Source organism: Symphalangus syndactylus, chromosome 8 (assembly GCF_028878055.3).
Source record: "Symphalangus syndactylus isolate Jambi chromosome 8, NHGRI_mSymSyn1-v2.1_pri, whole genome shotgun sequence".
Taxonomy (NCBI): Eukaryota; Metazoa; Chordata; class Mammalia; order Primates; family Hylobatidae; genus Symphalangus; species Symphalangus syndactylus.
The window spans coordinates 123592601-123615660 of NC_072430.2; the positions used below are offsets into that span (position 1 = coordinate 123592601).

Below are 23060 nucleotides of genomic sequence, written 5' to 3' on the forward strand. Positions count from 1 at the left end.
GTCATATCTACACACACAGGATACGAGTGTATATGAGGGGTAGAAAAGTTGCTTATTTGGCCGGGCGCAGTGGCTCATGCCTGTAATCCCAACACTTTGGTAGACCAAGGTGGGCAGATCACTTGAAGTCAGAAGTTCGAGACCAGCTTGGCCAACATGGTAAAACCCCGTCTCTATTAAAAATATGAAAATTAGCCAGGTGTGGTGGCACATACCTGTAATACCAGCTACTCGGGAGGCTAAGGCAGGAGAATCACTTGAATCTGGGAGGTGGAGGTTGCAGTGAGCTGAGATCATGCCACTGCACTCCAGCCTGGGCAACAGAGCAAGACTCAATCTCAAAACAATAAGTAAGTAAATAAATAAATGCAAAAAATAAACAATTAGCTAAGCATGGTGGCACATAGCTGTAGTCTTAACTACTTGGGAGACTGAGGCGGGAGGATCACTTGAGCCCAGGAATTTGAGGCTGTAGTGAGCTATGATCACACAATGGCACTCCAGGCTTGGTGACAGAGTGAGACCCTAATTCCAAAAAAGGAAACAAAACACCTGGAGAAAATATGGATTATTTATTGTTATTATTATTATTATATTGCATCTTGGGGTGGGTGGAGAATGTCTTTTTAGCAGTAAAAAGACCTTAAAGGAACAGATTGATTCATCTGAGACTCCATTTAAGCTTTTGAATGTCAGAGACATAGAGAAGAAAAAAGAAAAAAGTTCATCACATAACCCAATTTATTTTCTTCATAGCATTTGTTCCCATCTGATAATTTTTTTGTTATTGACTTATTTTGTATCCTTTCAATAAAAACAAGGTTGAAACACCAGTGACAAATGGAGAGAATGTATTTACAACACAATATATTTTTCAATAAAAAAATAGCTAAAACTGGAAACAACTAATTCACAAAAAGAAACGTAAGCAGGCCAGGCACGGTGGCTCACGCCTCTAATCCCAGCACTTTGAGAGGCCAAGGTGGGCACATCAAAAGGTCAGGAGTTCAACACCAGCCTGGCCAACATGGTGAAACCCCGTCTCTGCTAAAAATATAAAAAATTGGCTGGGCTTCGTGGCATGTGCCTGTAATCCCAGATACTTGGGAGGCTGAGGCAGGAGAACTGCTTGAACCTGGGAGTTGCAGTGAGCTGAGATTGCACCACTGCACTCCAGCCTGGGCAATAGAGCAAGACTCCGTTTCAGGAAAAAAAAAAAAGAAAGAAAGAAAAGAAATGTAAGCAAATGATTAACAAATAAAAAGATACTTACCTTTACTATTGACCAAAGAAATTCAAGTCGAAGCGGCAATGAGATGTTACATCTCTTACACTGACACAGATTATCAAAATGGAAAATTCCAACCATAGGGAAAGCATGGGAAAATGAACATGTTAGTTAATCTTTTGAGGAGATTTTCTGGATCAAAATGTGAAAGGCAGCATGCTCTTTGATCTAGCTACCACATTTCCAGAAATTTGCCCTAAGGAGATAAGTGGGAAAAGATCTGACGCATAGATGCCTGTCATACCATTGTTTATCATAACAAAAAATTGGATACAACCTAAATGAACATTAGAAGGAGATTAAGTAAATTGTGATAAAGTAATATTCACTGGGATATTATGGACCATTAAAAACTGTACATCAGGCCGGGCATGGTGGCTCAAGCCTGTAATCCCATCACTTTGGGAGGCCGAGGAAGGCGGATCACGAGGTCAGGAGATTAAGATCATCCTGGCCAACATGGTGAAACCCCGTCTCTACTAAAATACAAAAAATTAGCCAGGCATGGTGGTGCGCACCTGTAGTCCCAGCTACTCGGGAGGCTGAGGCAGAGGAGTCGCTTGAACTCGGAAAGCGGAGTTTGCAGTGAGCCAAGACCACGCCACTGCACTCCAGCCTGGCCACAGAGCAAGACTCCGTCTCAAAAAAAAAAAAAAAAAAATTGTACATCAGTCTGGACATGGTGGCTCACACCTGCAATCCCAGCACTTTGGGAGGCCAAGGCAGGTGTATCACCTGAGCTCAGGAGTTTGAGACGAGCCTCATGGTGAAACCTCGTCTCTACTAAAAATACAAAAATTAGTTGAGCATGGTGGCTGTGCCTGTAGTCCCAGCTACTGGGGGGCTGAGGAAGGAGGATCGCTTGAGCCCGGGAAGTGAAGGTTGCAGTGAGCTAAGATTGAGCCACTACACTCCAGCCTAGGCAGCAGAGTGAGACTCTGTCTCAAAAAAAAAAAAAAAAATTTACATCAATATATATTTATCGACATGACAAAAATGGCACGATGAAGTGGAAATAGGAGATTGAAAACATTGTCATATCATCCTATTTCTGAGAGAGAGAGAGAGATTTAAACAGCTGTCTCCTTCTTGTCATTTAGATTTTGTCTTAATAGCCTCCTCCTTATCATCATCATCTCCTGAATTCATCTCAGTTTGTCCCACAGTTACCCTCAATCACATGGCCCTAATTGATTTTCTTCATAGCATTTATCTTCCTGAAAATATACCCTTTATTATAACCTAAAAAAGAAGAGAATTATAAGGAAAGAAAGAAAAAGAGAAAAATAGAGAGGGAGCAAGAGAGAGAGAGGGAGAAAGAGAGAGAGAGAAGGAAGAGAGAAAGAGAAAGAGATAAGGAAGTAGGAACAGGAAAAAAGTGACACAGGACAGTGTCTGGAAAAGGAGAAACACATTTCTGCAACCATGTCCCCCACTCCCCTCTCACACATCTCCAAAATCCCTTTGCTCCTTCCCCCAACCTCAGGCTGTTTCCAAATCCCTAGGGTTTAACAATGTCCGTTGTTGGATAAGGGGAGTTAAGCACCTATCTAGCCTGGCAGCCACGTCTATTACACACAAAGCACATATAAGGTGCATGCCCACACACAGAGCATGGACACACATATGTGCACACTCTTACAAGGATCCATCCAAGAGCATTTAAAAAACACTTCTCTATCTTTTTCATAAGTGCCATAGAAGATCCACTGTCCTTTATTCAAATAATAAAGCTAGTGGAAATTTTGCTCTTCACATTAACTTGTTCATATCCTTTGAATAACGAGAATTAGCACAGTGCCTGGCATGAGGTAGGCTCTCAATAAATAAGAGCTGATGTTTATTCAGGTAATAGCCATTTTTTATTATGATAAATGTTATGATAAGCTTTTGTGTGTCAGGTCTTTGCCCACTTATCTCCTTAGAACAAAGAATAAATAATAAATGGACTAAAAAGGGTGACAGTCTGCATGTTTACCTTTGGTTGCCAATAAGCGTGCCACCAAATACACATTTTTAGAACACAACTATGGTAACTAACTTCTCCTAGATGTTTTCTTTTCTTTTCTTTCTTTTTTTTTTTTTTTTTTTTTTTGAGATGGAGTCTCGCTCTGTCGCCCAGGCTGGAGTGCAGTAGCGCGATCTCGGCTTACTGCACGCTCCGCCTCCTGGGTTCACGCCATTCTCCTGCCTCAGCCTCCCCAGTAGCTGGGACTACAGGCACCCGCCACCATGCCTGGCTAACTTTTTGTATTTTTTAGTAGAGACGGGGTTTCACCATGTTAGCCAGGATGGTCTCAAACTCCTGACCTCAGGTGATCCGCCCGCCTCAGCCTCCCAAAGTGCTGAGATTACAGGTGTCAGCCACCTCTCCCGGCCTCTCTTCTCTTTTCAATTGTTCTTGATTTATGCTAGGTTTTTGGTTGGCTTTACTTTGCATTTTAAAACACTTTGAATTTTATTCTGGTGCTTTTATAGTGTCTTCATTTCATTCTTTAATCTATTTTGGAATTCAGCTTTGTATGTGGTGAGAGGTAGAGATATAATTATTTTCCCCAAATGACTACTAAGTTGTGCCAATCTTTGAACAGTCTTCCTTTACCCCCAGTAAATACCATCTTATTATTTATGAAATTCCCACACATATGAATCTATTTCAAGGCTTTACTCTGTTCCATTAGTCTACTTAATTATTGCTGTTTCAAACCACTTCTTTAATAACTAGTTTTGCAGCATGCTCATTCTTTTGCTAAAATTGTCTTTTTTTTTTTTTTTTTTTTTTTTTTGAGATGGAATCTCACTCTGTCACCCAGGCTGGAGTGCAGTGATGCAATCCTGGCTCACTGCAACTTCCACCTCCCGGGTACAAGTGATTGTCCTGCCTCAGCCTCCTGAGTACTAGAACTACAGGCATGTACCACTGTGCCTAGTTAATTTTTGTATTTTTAGTAAAGACAGGGTTTCACCATGTTGGCCAGGCTGGTCTCGAACTCCTGACCTCAAAAGATCCACCCACCTCAGCCTCCTGAATGCTGGGATTACAGGCGTGAGCCACAGTACCTGGTCGTGTCTTGTCTATTCTTAATCATAATACAGAAGAACTTGAGAACCAAGCCTGTCAAGTTCCATAAAATCCCTTTGTGATTTGAATTGGGACTGCATCACTTTTATAGATCAATCTAGAGATTTGGCAATTTTGCAATATTGAGTCATTCCACCTGGGAACGTGCTCAGTCTCTTCATTTACTCAGGTCTTCTTACTTCATTTCCTTAGTGAATATTTATAGTTTTCTTTATTTAGATGTTTCTCATGTTTTCATTAGTTTGATCTGGGAGCATATTTGTATTGCTGTTGTAAGCCTGTAATTCTCAATTCCTTTTCTTCTTTTTACAGGGTTATAGGGGAGCCATATTTTTTTTTTTTTTTTTTTGGTATGTTGATCTTATACCTTACTGGAATTTTATTAGTTCTAATTGTGTTCTAGTTGAATCTCTTGGATTTTATAGGTAGGCAGTCATATCATCTGTAAACAAGGACATTTTAACATCTTCCATCTCAATATTTATACAGTGTATACCTTTTCCTGTCTTGTTGCATTGTCTAGGCTCTCCAGTACAATGTTGAGTGGTAGCAGTGATGACAAAATTAAAAGGGATAAAAAAGACATCTTTCCTTTTCCCTAACTTTTATAAGAATGCTTCTCATATTTTACCAAAGGCTTTTTAAATTTGTCTTTTAAATTTGAATATCGTCTTTTATGTACATTTTGATATGGTAAGTCATGTAAAATCATTTTCTGGAAGTTGATACAATTTTAATCAAAATAATTATTCAAGTTGTCTGTCCTGTATAGAGCATCAACTGAGCCATGCTGGACTACATGGTCCTGGGCATGTGCAATTTGGGGATATAGGAGTGGGAGGTGGCTGAATGTTCCCCTGGGGATCCTTTCTCCTCCCTGACATTCAAAGGTAGTGTGATGTGATGCACGGAACAAAAGACTATGAGTCAGAGGTTTGAGTCTCTCCTCTACCATATATTAGCTACTAATCTAAGACAGCGATCCAATCTCTTTGAATTTCAGTTTTCTAATCTATCAGATCGGAACAAGATCTTGGGTTAGTGTCTATCAGGTGCCTATGATAAGAGTGACATATTACTGTTGTTAGGGTAATAACTATTGCTATAGTAGTCAGCCCTATTAATAACTATTAACAGGGACTAAACAATGACCAGGACAGGGACAGAGTCCAGAATGGGGCCCTGGCATGCTCTAACAAGCTTTGCTGGCCCCTGAGGTAGTGGGGAGCCCTGAAGGCCTGGGCCTCCCATGAGCTATCCTGTGACCTGGATGACTGTGTTTACTCCTTGCTGCCAGGCCTTGGTCCCAGTGTGACCCACGTGCCTCTCTTTAGAATGCCAGCCAGGGGACTTGCTTCTGCTGTCAATATGTAGATACTTTTGTCAGCCTGGCCTAGCATAGCAACACTCTTGAGTCTAGGTCTTTGGGCCAGCAGGCCAGGCCCCTTTTGGGACTCCCCACTCCAGGGATCCCCCCAGGCTGGTTGGAACCAACAGGGAAGAACAGCTGAGTCCTTCCTTCACAATTCACCTGCTGATCAGGGGTAAGAGGAGATGCATCTTGGGACACTAGGCCCTAAGAATGGCATGCACACATGTTGCTAATGCCTGCACTAATGTCCATGCATCAGGGTGTAGTAGAACTATCTTGAGATTTGCAGCAAATCTGGACTCTGCTATTTCCTCACTGTGGGATCTTGGGACTTTGTTTTCCTCATCTGTTATATAGGAACCATGATCATCTTCCCACTATATATATATATATAAAATGTATATTAATACATAATATATATAATAATATATAATATACAATAATATATATTATATATATTTTTTGAGATGGAGTCTTGCTCTGTTGCTCAGGCTGGAGTGCAGTGGCATGATCTGGGCTCACTGCAACCTCTGCCTCCTGGGTTCAAGTGATTCCCCTGCCTCAGCCTCCCAAGTAACTGGAATTACAGGCACCTGCCACCATGACCAGCTAATTTTTGTGTTTTTAGTAAAGACAGGGTTTCGCCATGTTGGCCAGGCTAGTCTTGAACTTCTGACCTCAGCTTATCTGCCCACCTTGGTCTCCCATAGTGCTGGGACTATAGGCATGAGCCACATGCCTGGCCTTTTCCCACAATTAATGAGGCTGCTGCAAGTATCATTTGAAATTGTGTCTATGATGTGATCTGTAAGTTGTAAAGCATAGAATAAATACAAGGTGGTCCTGAGTCTGGCCCTCATGTTGATGGTCATAGACGTGGCCATTGCACAAATATGTGTGCAAGATGCCCTAGAACTGTGTGTCAAAAGTAGAAAACCAGGGGGAAAGGTTGGGGGATTGGGAAGGTGATCATAGGAAAGTAGTCTGAACCCAAGAGATTATCATTGGAGCCTGGGATCTTTCGTCACTTCTTCCATCCATCTCCCTATCTTGTGTTGCTCCAAATCTCTCCATGCTGCAGGATAAAAATGGACAGTGCTGCCTGAAGCCTCCCTGGCAACCTCCTGCTGTGTTGCTAAGCAACTTGACCTCCTCTTCCAAAAACGGAACCTAATGCTCAAGGTCTGGCCTTCCAGCCTCCTTTAGTTACTTCCTTCTTCTCCGACCTCAAGGAAGGAAGGAATCTCAATGAAAGAGCATCTCTGCCTCATGGAGGGAGAACTGGGTGTACAATTGGAGGATTAGACTGGTGGGAAATGGGATGAACTTGCAAGGCAGGTCTTTGCTTCTGGGCTAATCAGTGTGGGGGATGACAGTTATAGAGCAGCTTTCTGTGCTGGACTCTCTAGGCACAGGCTCCATCCTTGCAGCAAACCAGTAAGGCAGGTATGATCAGTGTTTCCATTTTATGAGGTCACTGAGCCTCACAGAGAGTAAGCAGCCTTCTCAGTCTCACAGGGAATAGGCAGAGGATGAGTCTGAAGCCATGCCCATCTGGGTTCCTTCTACTCCACCATGCTGTTCAAGATATTTGCAAGGGTCACGGTAGACCACAAGACTTCTAAAATGCATTTCTCACTTTGCTATTTGTCTGGAACCCCTGGTGAATGCTGGAATAGAGCACCTGGCTTGAGGTTGAGCTGGGGTTTGGGCATATAGTTCTGCTACTTTCTTGGCCTCTCAGAATCTCAGAATCTGCTCATTCTTCCAGTGGTGAAGATCAGAGAACAAGGGTGGGGATAGAGTGAAAACTGGGCTGCCCAGGCTTGAAATGCATCTCTACCACTTGGCAGCTCTGCAATCCCATGCAAGTTATTTGACATTTTGTGCCTCAATTTTCCTAATTTGTAGAATGGGAATAACACTAGAGCCAACTCCAGAGGGTTGTAAGAATTAAATGAATGTAAAGCTCTTTGAATAGTGCCTGGCACATAAAGATTCAGTAAGTATCAGCCCTTATTATTATTATTTCTAGGAGGCTTTAGCATATAAACCTCTTTCACATCCTTAATGGTTAAGAGAATTCGCTGCCACTGAAATCAAACTAGGTCCACATCCTGCACTACCCTTTCTCACTGTGTGACTTTAGACGAGTTTCTTAATCCTCTGTGGCTCAGTTTTCTAATCTATAAAATGAAGAAAATAATAATGTGTACTTCAGGGTATTATTGTAAAGATCAAATATAATATGGGTATCAGTTATGGTAATGTTAGTTGTTGTAACAAGAAAACTTCCCACTTCCAAATTTCATGTTATAGTCTACACAGAATCATGGGAAGTAAGCATTACTATTATGTACATTTTAGAGGAGAAAACTAAGTGTCAGAACGGTGTAGACATATTCCTAAAGTCACATAGCTAGTAGCTAGCTGAGCTCTTATAATTTGAAATTCAATACATTCTTTTGTTACTTCATAAAGAAATGGAGGATGTTCTGAGTATAGGAGGCCAACCCATGTGATAGTGGTTGCAGAGCCATAGCCAGTCAAGAGGCTTGTTCTTGGTGAAGCTCACCATGTGGGCCCAGGACAAGGACTGGCCTGGCGTGGAAAAGTAAGCCCAGGTTCCTTTCCAGGGCATGTGGAGGGCATCTGATGGGGATGAGAGGGAGAGGAGGCGGGTGCTTGCTTTGTTTTGGATTGTTTTGTCTGCTTGTTTAATAGAAAGCACTGATATATGTAGCAAGGTACTTAAATCATTATTTAATCTTTATAGCAACTCTATGAGATAGGTTAAATGGATATTATCATTTTACAGATGAGGTAATTGAAGCACAAAGAAGTAAAGTAACTTGAATAACGTCACATAGCTTGCAAGTGTCAGAGCTTTCAAACCCTCGAAGTCCAGCCCAAAGCTCCAAACCACTAAGCTATGTTACCTTTTGTTTTCAAAGAAGGGTATGCTAGGAAAGAAACAGCAAACAGGATCCAGTGGGAGAGAATTCTCAGAAAGAGAAGAAGTCAGCTGGGGCCAGGCACAGTGGCTCATGCCTGTAATCCCAGCAATTTGGGAGGTCAAGGTGGGAGGATCACTTGAGTCAGGAGTTCAAGACAAGCCTTGCTGACATGGTGAAAATCCATCTCTACTAAAAATACAAAAATTAGCCGGGCATGGTGATGGGTGCCTGTAATCCCAGCTACATGGGAGGCTGAGGCAGGAGAATCACTTGAACCTGGGAGGTGGAGGTTGCAGAGAGCCAAGATTACACCACAGCACTAGCCTGGATGACAGAGCAAGGCTCTGTCTCAAAAAAAAAAAAAGAAAAAGAAAAAAAGAAAAATTCATCCGGGCACAGTGTCTCATGCCTGTAATCCAAGCACTTTGGGAGGCCAAGGTGGGAGAATCATTTGCGGCTAGGAGTTTGAGACCAGCCGGGGCAACACAGTGAGACCCCTATCTCTACAAAAGCAAAATAAGATTAAAACAAGCTGGGCATGCTGGTGCATGCCTATAGTTTCAGTTACATGGGAGGCTGAGATGGGAAGATCTCTTGAGCCCAGGAGTTCAAGGCTGCAGTGAGCTGTGATCATGTCACTGTCCTCCAGCCTGGGCAACAGAGTGAGACTCTATCTCTAAACAAAGAAAACAAAAGAAATAGGAAACATCACAGTCAATGGGACATTGAACCATTCACCTCTAGACATGACATGTGTCATCCCAAGATGGAGGAGTGTCATGGAGAAATCCTGCTGACCAAACCAAAGTAGGAAATGCCACTCGAGTCAATATATAATCAGAGCCCCACCCCACCTCAGAGTACAGTGATCTCCAAGCCTGTAGCGCCTCAGTTAGGAAAGTGAAAGCTTGCAAAAGGCATTGGGGCAACAAAACAGTCTCTATTTCTTATCAGGGACAAAATGTACTTCCTTATCAAACAGAGACCTCACCAAGGACACTCATAAGGCAAGCTGTCAGTTTGTCCTTTATAACCAATTGCAGGCGGTGTGCACCTGTACTGGGCAAGCAGCAGGTCATGTTTACATGAGGAAGAAGCTATCCAGGAAGGCCAGCAAGAGGGGATCTAGCGGGATGGTAAGGATTTCAGTTGTCAGGTCATGGGCTGGCCCAGCCACTTCACTCCTCCAAGCCTTGGGTCCCTCATTTGAAAATAGAGGTAACCATCCCCATCTGGCAAGGTTGTAGCCAGGTCAAAGGAAATACCACCTTAAAACATGAGCATAGGGCAGAGCCTGGCAGAGTCATGTTCAGTGAGTGGTAAGGCATACTTTTATCATCAGCAGATCCACCTGACGTGGATTATAAATAGCTAAAGAAACAAGTTCATTGTGGTGCATTTCAAAGACATATTAAAGGAAAGGTGAAGGCCAGAAGAGCAGAAGGCTCTGAGAAAAGTGCACCACAGTGGCCCATTATGATGCCTGTCTATAGTCACATGAGCTGGCATATGGGAGTGCTCTGTGAGCCTCAGTGCCTTCAGTGGCATCATTGCACTGTGACTGTGCAGGTCCCAAACAGTATGGACATGAATGTCCTCAAGCTGCCTGTTAGCAGGGCTTCTAATTCCATCTGCAAGTGATAGTGCATGGAGCTTAGTCACACAGAGTGCCTGTTACATGGGTCTGTGTCATCCTGCATGGGAATGATCCTAAAAACAAAATGATCAGTGACTGCTCAGGACTGTGGACAGGTCACTTGGAGCAGTGAGAAAAGGTCTGGCGGAAGAATAAGAAGATACAGGTCTTAGAACAAGCCCTGGGACTTCAACCAAGTCATTTAACATCTGGGGCCTTGGTTTATTTATCCTCTCGGCAGATAAAGCAATACCTGCCCTGTCTTCCTAACCTTGGAGGAGTCAAAAAAGTGATGGGTGTGAAAGCATTTTGTAAACTGTAGTGCAAGCATATGGCAGGGGAGTGAACCACACTTTCACTAGTGACTTGAATGAGGTGATAAAGAAAAGGCTCAGAACTTCAGAAAATGCGAGAGGGGCTTGACCCTGGATTGGGAGAGGAAAGCAATGGTGGGATCAATACCTTGGAGGGCCAAGGACCAAGGGGTTAAGGGTCCATGAGGACAGGCCTGGATCATTAGGAAGCTGAGTGTGGTAAGAGTGTGGCTTCTTCAGGGATTGGGTGGAGTACAGTCCTGCCAAGACCACAGTAACTCAGGGCTTGGAGACATCACAAAGGCAGGGGCTCCCAGAGCTGAGATAATCTAGAGAACAGGATACCCATCTACTGCATTCTGAGGTCGGGTTCGACCTTGTAGGTCATCTTGGATAGATGTTTTCCAGCTCTTCTTTTTTTTTTTTTTTTTTTTTTTTTTTTTTTTTTTTGGAACAGAGAGAACCTAATTGTCCTTAAAGTTCCACAGAGCAGAGTTTGCAAATCTCTGGTTCAGCCTTATTATTTTAATGAGAGGAGAATGAAATCCCAGAAAAGAGATGTGATTATGTGAAGGTCACACAGCAAGTTAGTTGCCAAGCTGCAACTGGAACTCAGATTTTCTGGTTCCCAGTTCTATATCTTAGCCTCCCAAACTGGCTATGTGGACAGGAAAGAACAGAGGCATGGGGTGAGCTTTAAGGATGCAATTTCATAGGTAAGAAGATTCCTTAATCTAACAATATCTCCCCCAGCTGCCCAACAATGACTAAAACCCCCCTTTATTGACTCCTTCACAGGATTCCAAGAGTCTCAAGGTTTGAGAAGTCGCCTAGTCCACCTCCCCTCTCTGCTTCTCACAGAAGGGTCTGCTGAACACTCTGGTGACAGAGAACTCACCCAACCTGTTCCATGGCAGAGGCTCTTCATTAGATCAAGGTGAGGTCTGTTTTACTGGAGCTTCCAACCACGTGTCCCAGTACTGCCCTTAGTCACATGCATCCAGGTCCTCTCTCTCAGGACAGCACTGTGAATAAATGAGGACAGCTCCCATCCCCCTCTCTCCCAGTTGACTTTCCAGACACATCTCATATTGTTGTTGGCTTTCCACCGCTTTTCCTCTTCACTTCCTGGGCCTGCTACACTGTGTGTCCTCCACTTGGTTTCCTCCTGAAAGCAACACTGTGCACAATGTTCCTGGGGGAAGACTTATTAAACCAAGTGGACCACTTCCTTCCTCTTAGGTGTCACAGCTTCATCAATGCATCCTCAAATTACAATGATTTTTCTGCACTTCACCCTACAGGTTCCCATTTAACGTTGCATTGGCTAGGACATTACTCATTTACACACAGGCTCTGCTGAGCCCCACCTTTGCCAAGACTCTGACTTCTGTTGTTTCATTTATAGACATAAGAGCAGGGCCTCACAGTCCTTCCTAAGGAATTTTACTTTGTGGCTGGGTGCGGTGGCTCACACCTGTAATTCCAGCACTTTGGGAGGCCAAGTCAGGTGGATGACTTGAGGTCAGGAGTTCGAGACTAGCCTGGCCATCATAACGAAACTCCACCTCTACTAAAAATACAAAAATTAGCCGGGTGTGGTGGCAAGCGCCTATATCCCAGCTACTTGGCAGGTTGAGGCAGGAGAATTGCTTGAGCCCGGGAGGCAGAAGTTGCAGTGAGCCGAGAACACTGCACTCCAGCCTGGGCAACAGAGTGAGACTCCATCTCAAAAAAACAAACGAACAAAAAAAAAACCAAAAACAAAACAAAACAACAACAACAACAAAAAACCCAGAAATTTTCCTTTGTTACATTCAGCCCACAATTTTTAGCAACCCAGATCTTTCTGGATCCTGGCTGTATCTCCTCAGTGTGTTTCTTCTTCCTCCCAGCTTCCTGACCCCTGCAAATAGGGCTGTAAGGGGGCTCTCTGACGCTGCACCCCCTCCCTCACTGCCACCATGCAAATCACAGAGGACCCCCACCAGGCCAGACTGTCTCACCTGCTTGATGAATGCACCAGCCCACTCTCCCATCCCGGGAGGCATGTCGGGCATAATGATGTGGAACATACTAATTTTCTATTCAGCTACAAAAGCAGGGTATTTTCAAATTTTAAAGGCATCAGCCAGGCACCGTGGCGCATGCCTGTAATCCCAGGCACTTTGGGAGGCCGAAATGGGTGGATCGCTTGAGCCCAGGAGTTCAAGACCAGCCTGGGCAACATGGCAAAACCCCGTCCCCTCTACAAAACACATAAAAATTAGGCAGGGATGGTGGCACAGGCCTGTAGTCTCAGTTTCTCGAGAAGCTGAAGTGGAAAGATCAATTGAGCCCGGGAGGTGGAGGTTGCAGTGAGCTGAAATCCCACCACTGCACTTGGCCTGGCAGCCTGGGCAACAGAGAGAGACCCTGCTTCAAAAATAAATAAATAAATAAAAGGCATTGAGAAAAGAAAGGGAGGTTTTTGACAAAAAATTATCAATAGTAACAGTGGCATCTGTGTAACAGGACTATAGGTTTGGCTTTTTTTTTTTTTTTTTTTTTTTTTTTTTTTATGGAATCTTGCTGTGTCACCCAGGCTGGAGTGCAGTGGTGCGATCTCGGCTCACTGCAACCTCTGCCTCCCGGTTCAAGCGATTCTCCTGCCTCAGCCTCCCAAGTAGCTGGGACTACAGGCGCCTGCCACCACGCTCGGCTAATTTTTTGTATTTTTAGTAGAGACGGGGTTTCACTGTGTTAGCCAGGATGGTCTCAATCTCTTGACCTCCTGATCCGCCTGCCTCAGCCTCCCAAAGTCCTGGGATTACAGGCGTGAGCCACCGCGCCCGGCCCCTTCACGCGTCTTTACACGCTTCATCCAACCAATACTTCATGGAGGAGGCCTTAGGTGTGTGTTTCCAAATTTTCTATGCTGAGTGTGTGTTCTTTGGAAAACTAGAAAAAATAAAGCGAAAAATAAAATGAAAATGAATAAAGACTCTTTCCCTGGCTAAATTCTTTGGGAAGGGGCGTCAGGCCCACACCACACCCCCAATTGCCCAGCCTCCCGCCTGCATTGCCCCTTCCTGTGCCCAAGAAGAGGTGTGCGCGTGGAAAGAACAGCCAGGACGGCGGGGGAAAGGGGAGCCAGGGGCTTGCCTTGAGGGGCAGTTGCCTTGAGGTTGGGGACTGTCCCTTTAGGCACCTTCCCCAGTGTTGTTTTCCTCTAAGCGAACGCGTTTAAGGCAGCTTTCCTGCCAACAGGTTTTGGAAAAGGTAGGAATAGAACTTAAGGGCAGTGGCCCTGGTGGGAGGGCGCAGTATTCAGAAGGGCCTCTAGGTGGTGAGTAAAGGGGCCCAGCCAGGAGAATAATCCATTCTACCCGCTTCCCGGGCTTCCAGAGGTCAGACCTGAGATGCAGAGTTCCCCTTTTCACCCTCCTCTCTGAAGACCAAAGGCGTCCTGGAGACGACTGGGTCCTGCAGTCCTCAGTCTGGCCAGGCACATGGGGTTTGCACTGCGCGGCGCACAAAATCCTCTCCGGCTTAGGTACAAAGCTCTCCCCGGCGTACCCTCCTCCGACCAGCAGAGGGCGCGCACCGCCCGCGAGAAGGAGGTGCAGCAGCTAGACTCGGAGGGGAGGCTGCGAGCCGCGAGCGCAGGAGCCGGGTGGGAGACAGACCCCTCTTCTGCAAATGAGGAGGCCGAGCGGAAGAAAGACGGCGACAGATGTTGGGGGGAGGGGATGGTTTGTGGGGGATAGGGAAAGAAAGTCTAAGTGAGAGTAGGATGAGGAGGGGAGGGTGGTTGGGGAAGGGGATGAAATAAAGTGGCTGAGGGAAGGCTGAGGTGGGGTGAAGCTCAGCCAGGAGGGATGAAGGTTGGGAAGAGTTGAAGGGCGAGTGAAAGGATGGGCCAGAGGGGGAAGATGTGATGTGAGTGCCTATTAGGATGGGGTGGGGTGAGGGGCGGGTGGAAGGATGGGTGAGATGGGGGGGTGGGGTGCGGGTGCCTATTGGGATAAGTTGGCCTGAGGGGAGGGTGGAAGGATGGGTGAGAGGGGGAAGATGTGATGTGGGTGCCTGTTAGGATGGGGTGAGGTGAGGGGAGGGTGGAAGGGTGGGTGAGATGGGGAGGGTTGGGTGGGGTGGGGGTGGGGGTTGGGTGCCTACTGGGATGGGGTGGGGTGAGGGGTGGGTGGAAGGGTAAGTGAGATGGGGAGGGTGGGGTGCGGGTGTCTGCTGGGACGGAAGTAGGGATAGAGTGGGGTGAAGGGCAAGTGGAAGGGAGTGAGGTGAGCTGGGGTCGCCTGGCAGGGTGGGTGTGAGGCAAGGCGGCTCCCTCGGGCTGAGCCCATCATCCAGGCCTCTCGCTCCCCGCAGGCGGCGCCCAAGCCCGCGCCACCCTCCTTCTCGGGACCTCTTCCTTGGCAGTTCTCTGCTCTGGCCCGAGATGAGCCTCTCACTGCTTTCCCCTACACGGGTTCTGGCGCAGCAAAGAACAGAGAGAGAGGAGGCAGCGGAGAGCTCAGGAGCTTTAATGGGGAAAGGGTCAGAAACACACTGGGCCTTCCTGCGAGTGTGGGGACAGGAGGAAGGGAGCCGTGTGTCATGGAGGACGGTGGCTTTCACCAAACCTGCTCAGGTCACAGGAAGGAGGACCGTGAGAGGCCTCCACGTGCTGGGGTGGGAGCAGTTCCTTGGGGAAGAGCAAAAGTGGGAAAAGATTTGGCACTTGATAAAGAGAAGTGATATTGAATGGGGCTTCAAGCAGCCAGGCGGAAATGCACTGGAGTGGTGGGGAGACAACAGAGGCCCACAAATCCCCTCCGGGACCTGGAGACCGAGAAGAAAAAAAGTGAAAAAGGGCGCACATCGCCCTCCTCAGGGGACTGCGGGGTGGGACGGGAGCAAATCTAGTATCAGACAAGGATTGAGGGAGCTCCGGTCCCGTCCACCTGCTAAGTGCGGCAGGTGGAGTAAACTCTGGATTAGAGGACGGTTGGCGGAGGCTCCCGGGCCCCTCCCCGGGATGCAGATGGGATCGGGCGAGACTCTGGGAGTGCGGGCGAGGCCGCAGGCACCCGACCGCCCCGTCTAGTGGTAATGGCCCCCCAAGTGCGAGGCTGCGGCCACGGCCCCGAAGGGCCCGGGCGGGGGCTGCAAGCTGGGACTGGGGTAGAGCGCGGCGGTGGCGGCGGCAGCGGTGGCGGCGGGGCCCGGGCCCGGCCAGTAGGAGAAGCCGGCGGGCGCGACCCCGGCCGAGGCGGCCATGAGGTTGAGTTTGGAGAGGCCGGGGAAGGGCAGCGGGGCGAGGCCGGCGGGCAGCTTGTAGAGCGCGCCGTCCTGGGCGGCGGCGGCGGCGGCAGCAGCTGCGGCCGCGGCATGGGCGTGCGCGGGCGGCGGCTGGCAGGCCTGCGCCAGGCCCTGGAAGTCGAAGCGGTAGGCGTAGCGCTTGCCATGCACCTTGCTCATGATGTTCTTGTCGTAGTAGTAGCGCAGGGCGCGGCTCAGCTTGTCGTAGTTCATGTTGGGCTTGCTCTTGCGCTCGCCCCACCGCCGCGCCACCTCGTCCGGGTCCGTGAGCTTGAACTCGCCGTGACCGCCCTCCCACGCGATGCAGCCGGCGTTCGCGCGATCAGCCAGCAGCTCCAGCAGAAACTGCCACAGCTGGATCTGTCCGCTGCCTGTGGGGAGGAGTGCGGTCAGCCACAGGCGGGAGCGGGGAGGCGGGAACTGGGGAAGAGTGCTGGCGGGATACCGACCCACCCCGGCAGGAATCGGCACTGGGGGAGGAAAAGTGCAAGTCAAACTGTGCAGCTGCGTTCATCAGGAGCGGCCGGCCCAGGAGGGGCTGATCAGCAGAGTGGTCTCTAGCCTTTACCGCGCTTTTGCACAATGGAAATGCGGCTTTCACTGAAGAGCACGTAGCTTTCCGGATGCTACGTGGGGGTTAAGTGGAAGGAGAAGCATTGCCTCCCCCACGTGAGCGCAGCGGCGCACCAAGGCACTTGGCTTTCCAAGGCAAGCAAGGACAGATATCCGCCGCCACTCGCCATCTCAGCCGGGCGCCCTTATTTAGGGAAAAGCCGCACAACCGTACAGGGCGGCCTTGGGCAGAATGATTGTACTGCCCCATCCCAGCTGGACCACATCCAGAGGTGGGAAGGGACAGGCGTGCAGCAGGACGACCCCAACCACTGCTGGACAAGGCCCAGCTAGTCCCGAGTCCCCAAAGACGTAGTTGGACAGGCTGCTCCTGAGGTGGAGTGGTGGCTGGCTTTCTTGGGACACCACATCCGACAGGAGTAGGAACAGTGGCCCCCTATACGTGACGGGAGGGGCAAGCGCTCATGAGCTCACTATCCTAGCCACCTTTGGGTGCGCAGGCCTCTGCGCTGGCCCTGAGAATTTGACCTCTTATTTTCGGAACAGGCGGGATTTCCTGCCTACGAAGGTGCCATCTTTCTCGGGTCCTGATGGACAACTCTGAGGAGGGGAACGGACCGAGCAGCCGTTGTGCTTGGCTACCAACCTCCTCCTGTCTTTGTGTGATCTCCCTCCGAATTCGGTTGCTGGAGGCAGCAAGAAGGTTTTTTTCAGGATATGCGAGTGGTTAGAGAGTGGGGTCCCAGAATTCCTGCTCCCCTGTCTTAGAGCCTCAAGCAGACAGGCAGAGAAAAATCCCGATACAATTACCCCTACTCCCTTTTAGAATAAAACGGATTTTCCTCAAAGTGGTCTGCTTACTGCCTCAAATATAGTCTGGTGAACCCCTCTTCCTTTTTCAGCCACTGGCTTAGAATCCAGACGCTACCCTCCCCCATAATTTCAATCCCAATCCCTTCAAGCCAGCCCAGCAAAGAGCTTCCTGGTTTCTGGTCCCCAGAGTTAAGTTTTAGGGTCAGAAGCAAGAGAAGGTTTGGGTACAAAGGTGCACCTGGCACCAAAGGCGGAGCAACCTCAGCGGCTTGGATGCCCGTTCCTGTTGGGCATAGTTTCCCTCTGGATAAAACAGTCGCCAACCTCGTTTTTGTGGTTTCTGTCTCTTGGTGAGATCTAGGGGAATGACTGAGATGGGGACTGTGGGGAGACGCTGCTTGAAGAGCCAGCCGCCAAAAGGGTAATTTAGCGACTACCCGTGGAGCGCTGGTGGTGAACCTGGGAATCAATTGCAATCGTCTGGCAGACTTGGCCGGCAGAGATCAGCCGGCGTGAGTCAGCGCGGGAGGGTGAAGCAGGTGGCAGTAGCCAGGGTCTAGTGATTAGGAAGCCCGATGTGTTTGGGGAGTAATTCCCCCGGTTCCATTGCCGGCTGGTGCTGCGGCCTTGAGCTCCTACTACCAGCAGGGAAAGGACGCTAAGTGTCCCAGCCCCTGCCCCAAAGCCTGGAAAACCATACACAGCAGCAAAAGGGCCTGGGGCTGGGATCCTCTCCATCTGCCTTGGCCTGCAAGTCTTTTCCTGGTGCTCAGGAGATGCAGGAGCCAAAAACCAAGTGAATGTCTTCCCAAGGCCTCCCCACAACCAGGCCAGGACTCCGGGCTTCAGTGTGAACCCTGGGTCCACACTGCTCCCACCTACTGTCCGCCTGTGCCTTGACCCCAACCAACCCTGCCTCCGCCGCCCAGCGCGCCGGCCGTCTCACCTTTCTGAACCGCGGGGCTCAGCGGCCCCCAGCTCGGGTTCTTCCCTTCCTTGAAGAGACCGTCTCCGACGGGATCTGCAAGCAGCAGAAGAAAAGAATCAGGCGAACCCCGGGCGGAAGTTGTGGGCTTGACAAAAGGGCCCCGGGCCAAGGCTCAAGGGGGGTGCTCTGGTCCCCAGGCGCGAGGCTGGGGGCCCGGGCCACCCGGCTCCTCCTCCCAGAGCCTGGTCCAGGCGCGCTGCGCGGAGCCCCTCCATAGAGCCCAAGTCAGGAAACGCGTCCAGGAAAAAGGAAATCCGCTTTCCGAAGGGGCCGGCTGGAGCCTTATAAAGCCGAGCAGGGAAATGCACCAGCCGAGCTGGAGCGCGGGGAGAGAAGAGGAGGGCGCCTGGAGGGCTGGCCCGAAGCTCGTAGCAGGACGGTGAGGAGCCGTGAGAGCGCAGGGGCGACGCCCGCGGACCACAGCCTTCTGGTACGGCTCGGCCACAGAGTACTCCACCACGCCAGAGACCCCTGCTTCCCCTCTCAGGCTCTTTCGGGTCCCTGAGTCCCGGCTCTTGGCCCCCAGGCTCCCAATCTGCTCATTTCAACTCCTCTAGACCCTGCACTGAAACCCAGAGCTCTCTATCTGCTTTTAGGTCTCCCCAATGCCCTAAATTACAATCGGCCCTCCATGCAATCCGAATCTCCGGACACTTCTCCTTCCCCTGGACCCCAGCACTCTCTTCCCATGCCTGAGCCTAGACTTCCCACCCCAAGTTCCGGTGCCACCAGCCTCCAGCTGGTCCCTGGTACCTGGCAGGTACATGTTGATCAGCAGGGGCTGGGAGGCGCCGCTCTGTCTCATCGCCGCCGGGGACTGGGCGGTGGGAGATGGGGGGGACGGGGAAGGGGGGCGAGGCAGGCTTTGCGCTCGGTGGCACCGATCCCCGCCCGAAGCGACCGCGGGTGACAAGGAGGAGAAGACGGCGCCGGGTCCTGCAGGGCCTGGCGGGAGGGGGCAGCCCGGGCGTGGCGGGGGTTGGGGGGGTCCTGGAGAAACGCTTCCAGCTAAGGGGCCGCTTGGAACCCTCCGGCCCCCGCGCGGCCAGGGGCCGCAATTTCCGTTTTAATTAAAGCGCTGCCGCCTCGGCCCCCAGGACCCCGCCCCCGCCCCTCTTATCGTCCCATCGCAATAAAGTCTCCAATGCGCCGCGCCACAGCCAAGCGCACCCGGCAGCCCCCCGCGCCCCGCAGCCGAGGAGACGCGCGGGGGATGGGCCCAGGCCATGCGCCCTGATGGGGACCTAGAGCGCGTGTCTTTTCCGCCTCCCTGACTCTCTGCAAACAGTGATGGGGCTGGTGTACCCGGCCCTACCTCGGACCCCAGCAGCCACAGCCCCCTCCCTAGTGCCCTTCTTCCAGTCGGCTCCCGCTCCACTCGCCGCTCACTCTCCTCCCCCTCCCTCCCTCTATCCCCACCCGGGTTCCCGTCTCCAGGCTGCGTTATCTGCATCTTCACTTTTAAATTTCCGCTTCCCTCCCTCTCGCCTGTCGCTGCGCGCCGGGCCCTGCAGCCGTTGCTCCCTTTATCTCTGCCCGCACCCCCGCTCCCTCCTCCTCTTCTCCCACTCTCTGCTCTTCCCTAGAGACCCGAACCCCTTCCCTGTCTCCTTCATGCTTTGGCCCGTTTCCTGCCTTTCTAGGGCCCCCAAGCCCCAGGCCTGGTGCTGGGCCATCTCTCCTGGCAACTTATGATGGGTGGCCCCCTCTTCTGTCCTCCCCGCCCCCCTCTAGGTCTCTCTTTACCGGCTATTCTAGGCTTTTCTCTCCGACTCCCATCTCCCCTCCAGCCTTCTCTCTCCCTCTCATCCTTCTCCCTCCCTCTCATCCTTCTGCCTCCCTCTCATCCTTCTCCCTCCCTCTCATCCGTCTCCCTCCCTTCCTTTTCTCATTCATTCAGTCCCCACAAATTAGTAGTGGCCTGGACTGCTGAAGGCCTCTAAAGATGTTGAGAATCTGTCCTGGCTTTCCCTGATGGGTTCCTGAGCCCCCTGCTACTTCCCTGTACAACTATTCCGCTCCCATCCTTCCCTATCCCTTGTCCTCCCAGTCTGCCACCCACCCTCACCACTACTCCCATTCTGGCTATCCCTGAACCAGGCTGGAGAGCTGGAGGGGTTAAGACAGGGTTGTGCACTGTACAAGGCTGAAATCCACTCCAAGAAAAGGATTCCTATTTCTAACTCATGCAAAGATGTTGATGTGGTTCCCAAGTGGCCTAGAGTCTCTCTGGGTACCTATGGAGTTTCCTGGCTCTGGAGAGGCAGGCTAAGGAGGATGCCGGCTGAAGATGAGGCTCCAGCCCAGAAGCCCACCTTCTGCAGCCTTGCAGTATGGAATGGGTACTGTCAAAACTGGTATTCTTAAAGTCCTCTCTCACTGTTTGAGCCTGGGGTGGAGGAGGCCTGGGAATGGGCAGGTCTCCTGCTAAGTGCCTGGTCCTGGGGTGCCTGATTGAGGATGGCTGGAAACTCCTACTTCTGGGGTTCTACAGGGCCCATGTTCACCCTCATTTGCTGCAACTTCTGGAGTGTTCATCTTTGCTCGTGGAGGGTGCAAAGGAGCCAGGGAGAAGAGTGGGAGGCAGAGTGTGGAGGGAAAAATGAGGGATCCCAGGACCTGGGAGGATCCTAGTGGGACAGGGATGAAGCCTTCGGGATGTGGACCCGGAATCTGGTGGGAGCAAAGACTAGAGGTTGGAATGTTCCCTGTGGACCAAACTCAGGGCTCCGCAGAAGGGGAGGGCCTTGAAGGTGGGGTCAAGATCCCAATCCCTCTCCTTCTCATTCCTCTTTCTGCTTCCCCCACCCACTGCGGACAGAAAACAAGGAGCAGGAGGTAAGAAAAGAAAATAGCCAGGGGCAGGAGGTAAGAGCTGGGAAAGCTGGGAGGCATCAAAATTCGCCCACTTAATGCTGTCAGTGGGAGGCTAAGGTGTAAAGGAGAGGGTCCTAGAGAGGTCTACCCAAATATCCCAGCTGTGAGCTGGGCAAGGATCAACAGTACAGGATTTATACCTCAGTCTTACCCAGAAGTCATTTGCTGAGGGGGTGGAGCACCAGGAAATATGTGCATGGGGGGCAGTCATCTCCACCCACCTGAGTCTTGATCTTCTCCATCCCCTCCTGCTGCAAGTACAGCTAGGGAAGCCAACAGGAGAGTCCTTGGCAGTTTCCCCTTCATCCCCTTCCTACCCTGCTGAATGCTGGTCCCATGTGATTCTGCAGATGGCCAGCCTGCCCAGAATGAACAGAGGACCAGAAGGTGAAAGCATTCGAGTTTAGACTGGCCTCTGCGACCCCCACTCCTTAGCTGTAGATGGATGTAGGGAGCAGAACATGACCTCTAGGTCCAGAAAACCTAGAAGGTCCATGCTGGCAAAGGCTGCAGCAAATATTAGCTCCCCTGACTTCTGCATTGCACAGATGGGGAAACGGAGACCCAGAGACCTGAGCCCAGTTCAGAGTCACACTTCTAGTTCCTGAAGCCATCTTGCTGATTCTTCCCAGCAACCACAGATACCCCTGTAGAGACAGCAGCTCAGTCAAGGGCAGATTCCAGATCTCCCTTTGCTCATTGCCTGCTCCCCAAAGCAAGCAGTGTGGAAGTGGCCTGCTGGGCTCTGAAGCCAGTTTGTCTGGGTTCTAGTTTCAACTTCTGACTCTCCCATTTCCTGGTTATGTGACTTTGGGGGAAGTAACATAACCTCTGTACTGTACTTGCATCTCCTCATTTGTAAAATGGGTATGGGCCAGCGCAGTGGCTCATGCCTATAATCCCAGCACTTTGGGAGGCCAAGAAGGGCAGATCATCTGAGGTCAGGAGTTCAAGACCAGACTGGCCAACATGGTGAAACCCCATCTCTACAAAAATACAAAAATTAGCCTGGCATGATGGCAGGTGCCTGTAATTGCAGCTACTCGGGGGCTGAGGCGGAAGAATTGCTTGAACCCGGGAGGAGGAGGTTGCAATGAGCTGAGATCACACCAACGCACTCCATCCTGGGCAACAGAGCGAGACTCCGTCTCAAAATAAAAATAAAAATAAATAAAAATAAAATGGGTATGATAGTACCTGCCATACAGAATGATGAGGTTTATATGAGATAACACATGTGAAGGGCTTAGAACAGATTCTATACATGTAGCCATTGTAAATATTGCCATTCCACAAGGGGATGGGGAGGTGCCCATGACCAGCCAGGAACCCCAGGTTCCTCTGAGGCCCACAGAAGTTTGGGGCTCTGCTGAGGCCTGTGGCTTTTAGCCACAGCTCAGTTCAGCCTTCACCTAACAGCCTGGATTTAGGGCCAAGAACTCTGTCTTCAAATCCTGGTTTTGTCACCAATTAAGTGGGTGATGTCATCAAAGCTTCTCCTTGGACCCCCAGTTTGGTAAAATAGATGAAATTGGAGAGTATTAGGAGGATTGAATGCAACAAGGGTCATGGACTCTAGAGCCCATTCAAGTGTAAAGCAAAATTTATACCCTACCCAAAGCTCACTCCCTTGGTCCCCTGATCCAACCCTAGGATCCACAGGGGGGAGGTAGGGGAAGGAGGTCCCTACATTGGCTACCCCAGTGCTTTTCCATAACACCAAAAACAGTTGCAGGGGTTTCTCATGGAATCCTCCCAACAGCCCCTGTGAGACAGGCAGGACAGCGGTCAATAGCCCCAGTTTACAAGGTGAGGGAATTGGGTCCCAGGTGTTCTGACTTATGGTCCAAAGCTCTTCC

The 23060-nt window shown here is 50.0% G+C and overlaps 1 protein-coding gene across 1 annotated transcript; it reads right to left on the reverse strand.

Moving 5' to 3' along the window:
• Positions 1-15156: 15156 nt before the first annotated feature.
• FEV (FEV transcription factor, ETS family member) lies at positions 15157-19238 on the reverse strand. Its single transcript, XM_055287855.1, has 3 exons — positions 19078-19238; positions 18283-18357; positions 15157-16321 (listed from the first exon to the last, which is right to left on the reverse strand). Exons 1-3 carry the CDS (start codon positions 19127-19129, stop codon positions 15732-15734), a joined length of 717 nt encoding a protein of 238 aa, XP_055143830.1. The 5' UTR covers positions 19130-19238; the 3' UTR covers positions 15157-15731.
• Between the last annotated feature and the right edge of the window lie 3822 nt (positions 19239-23060).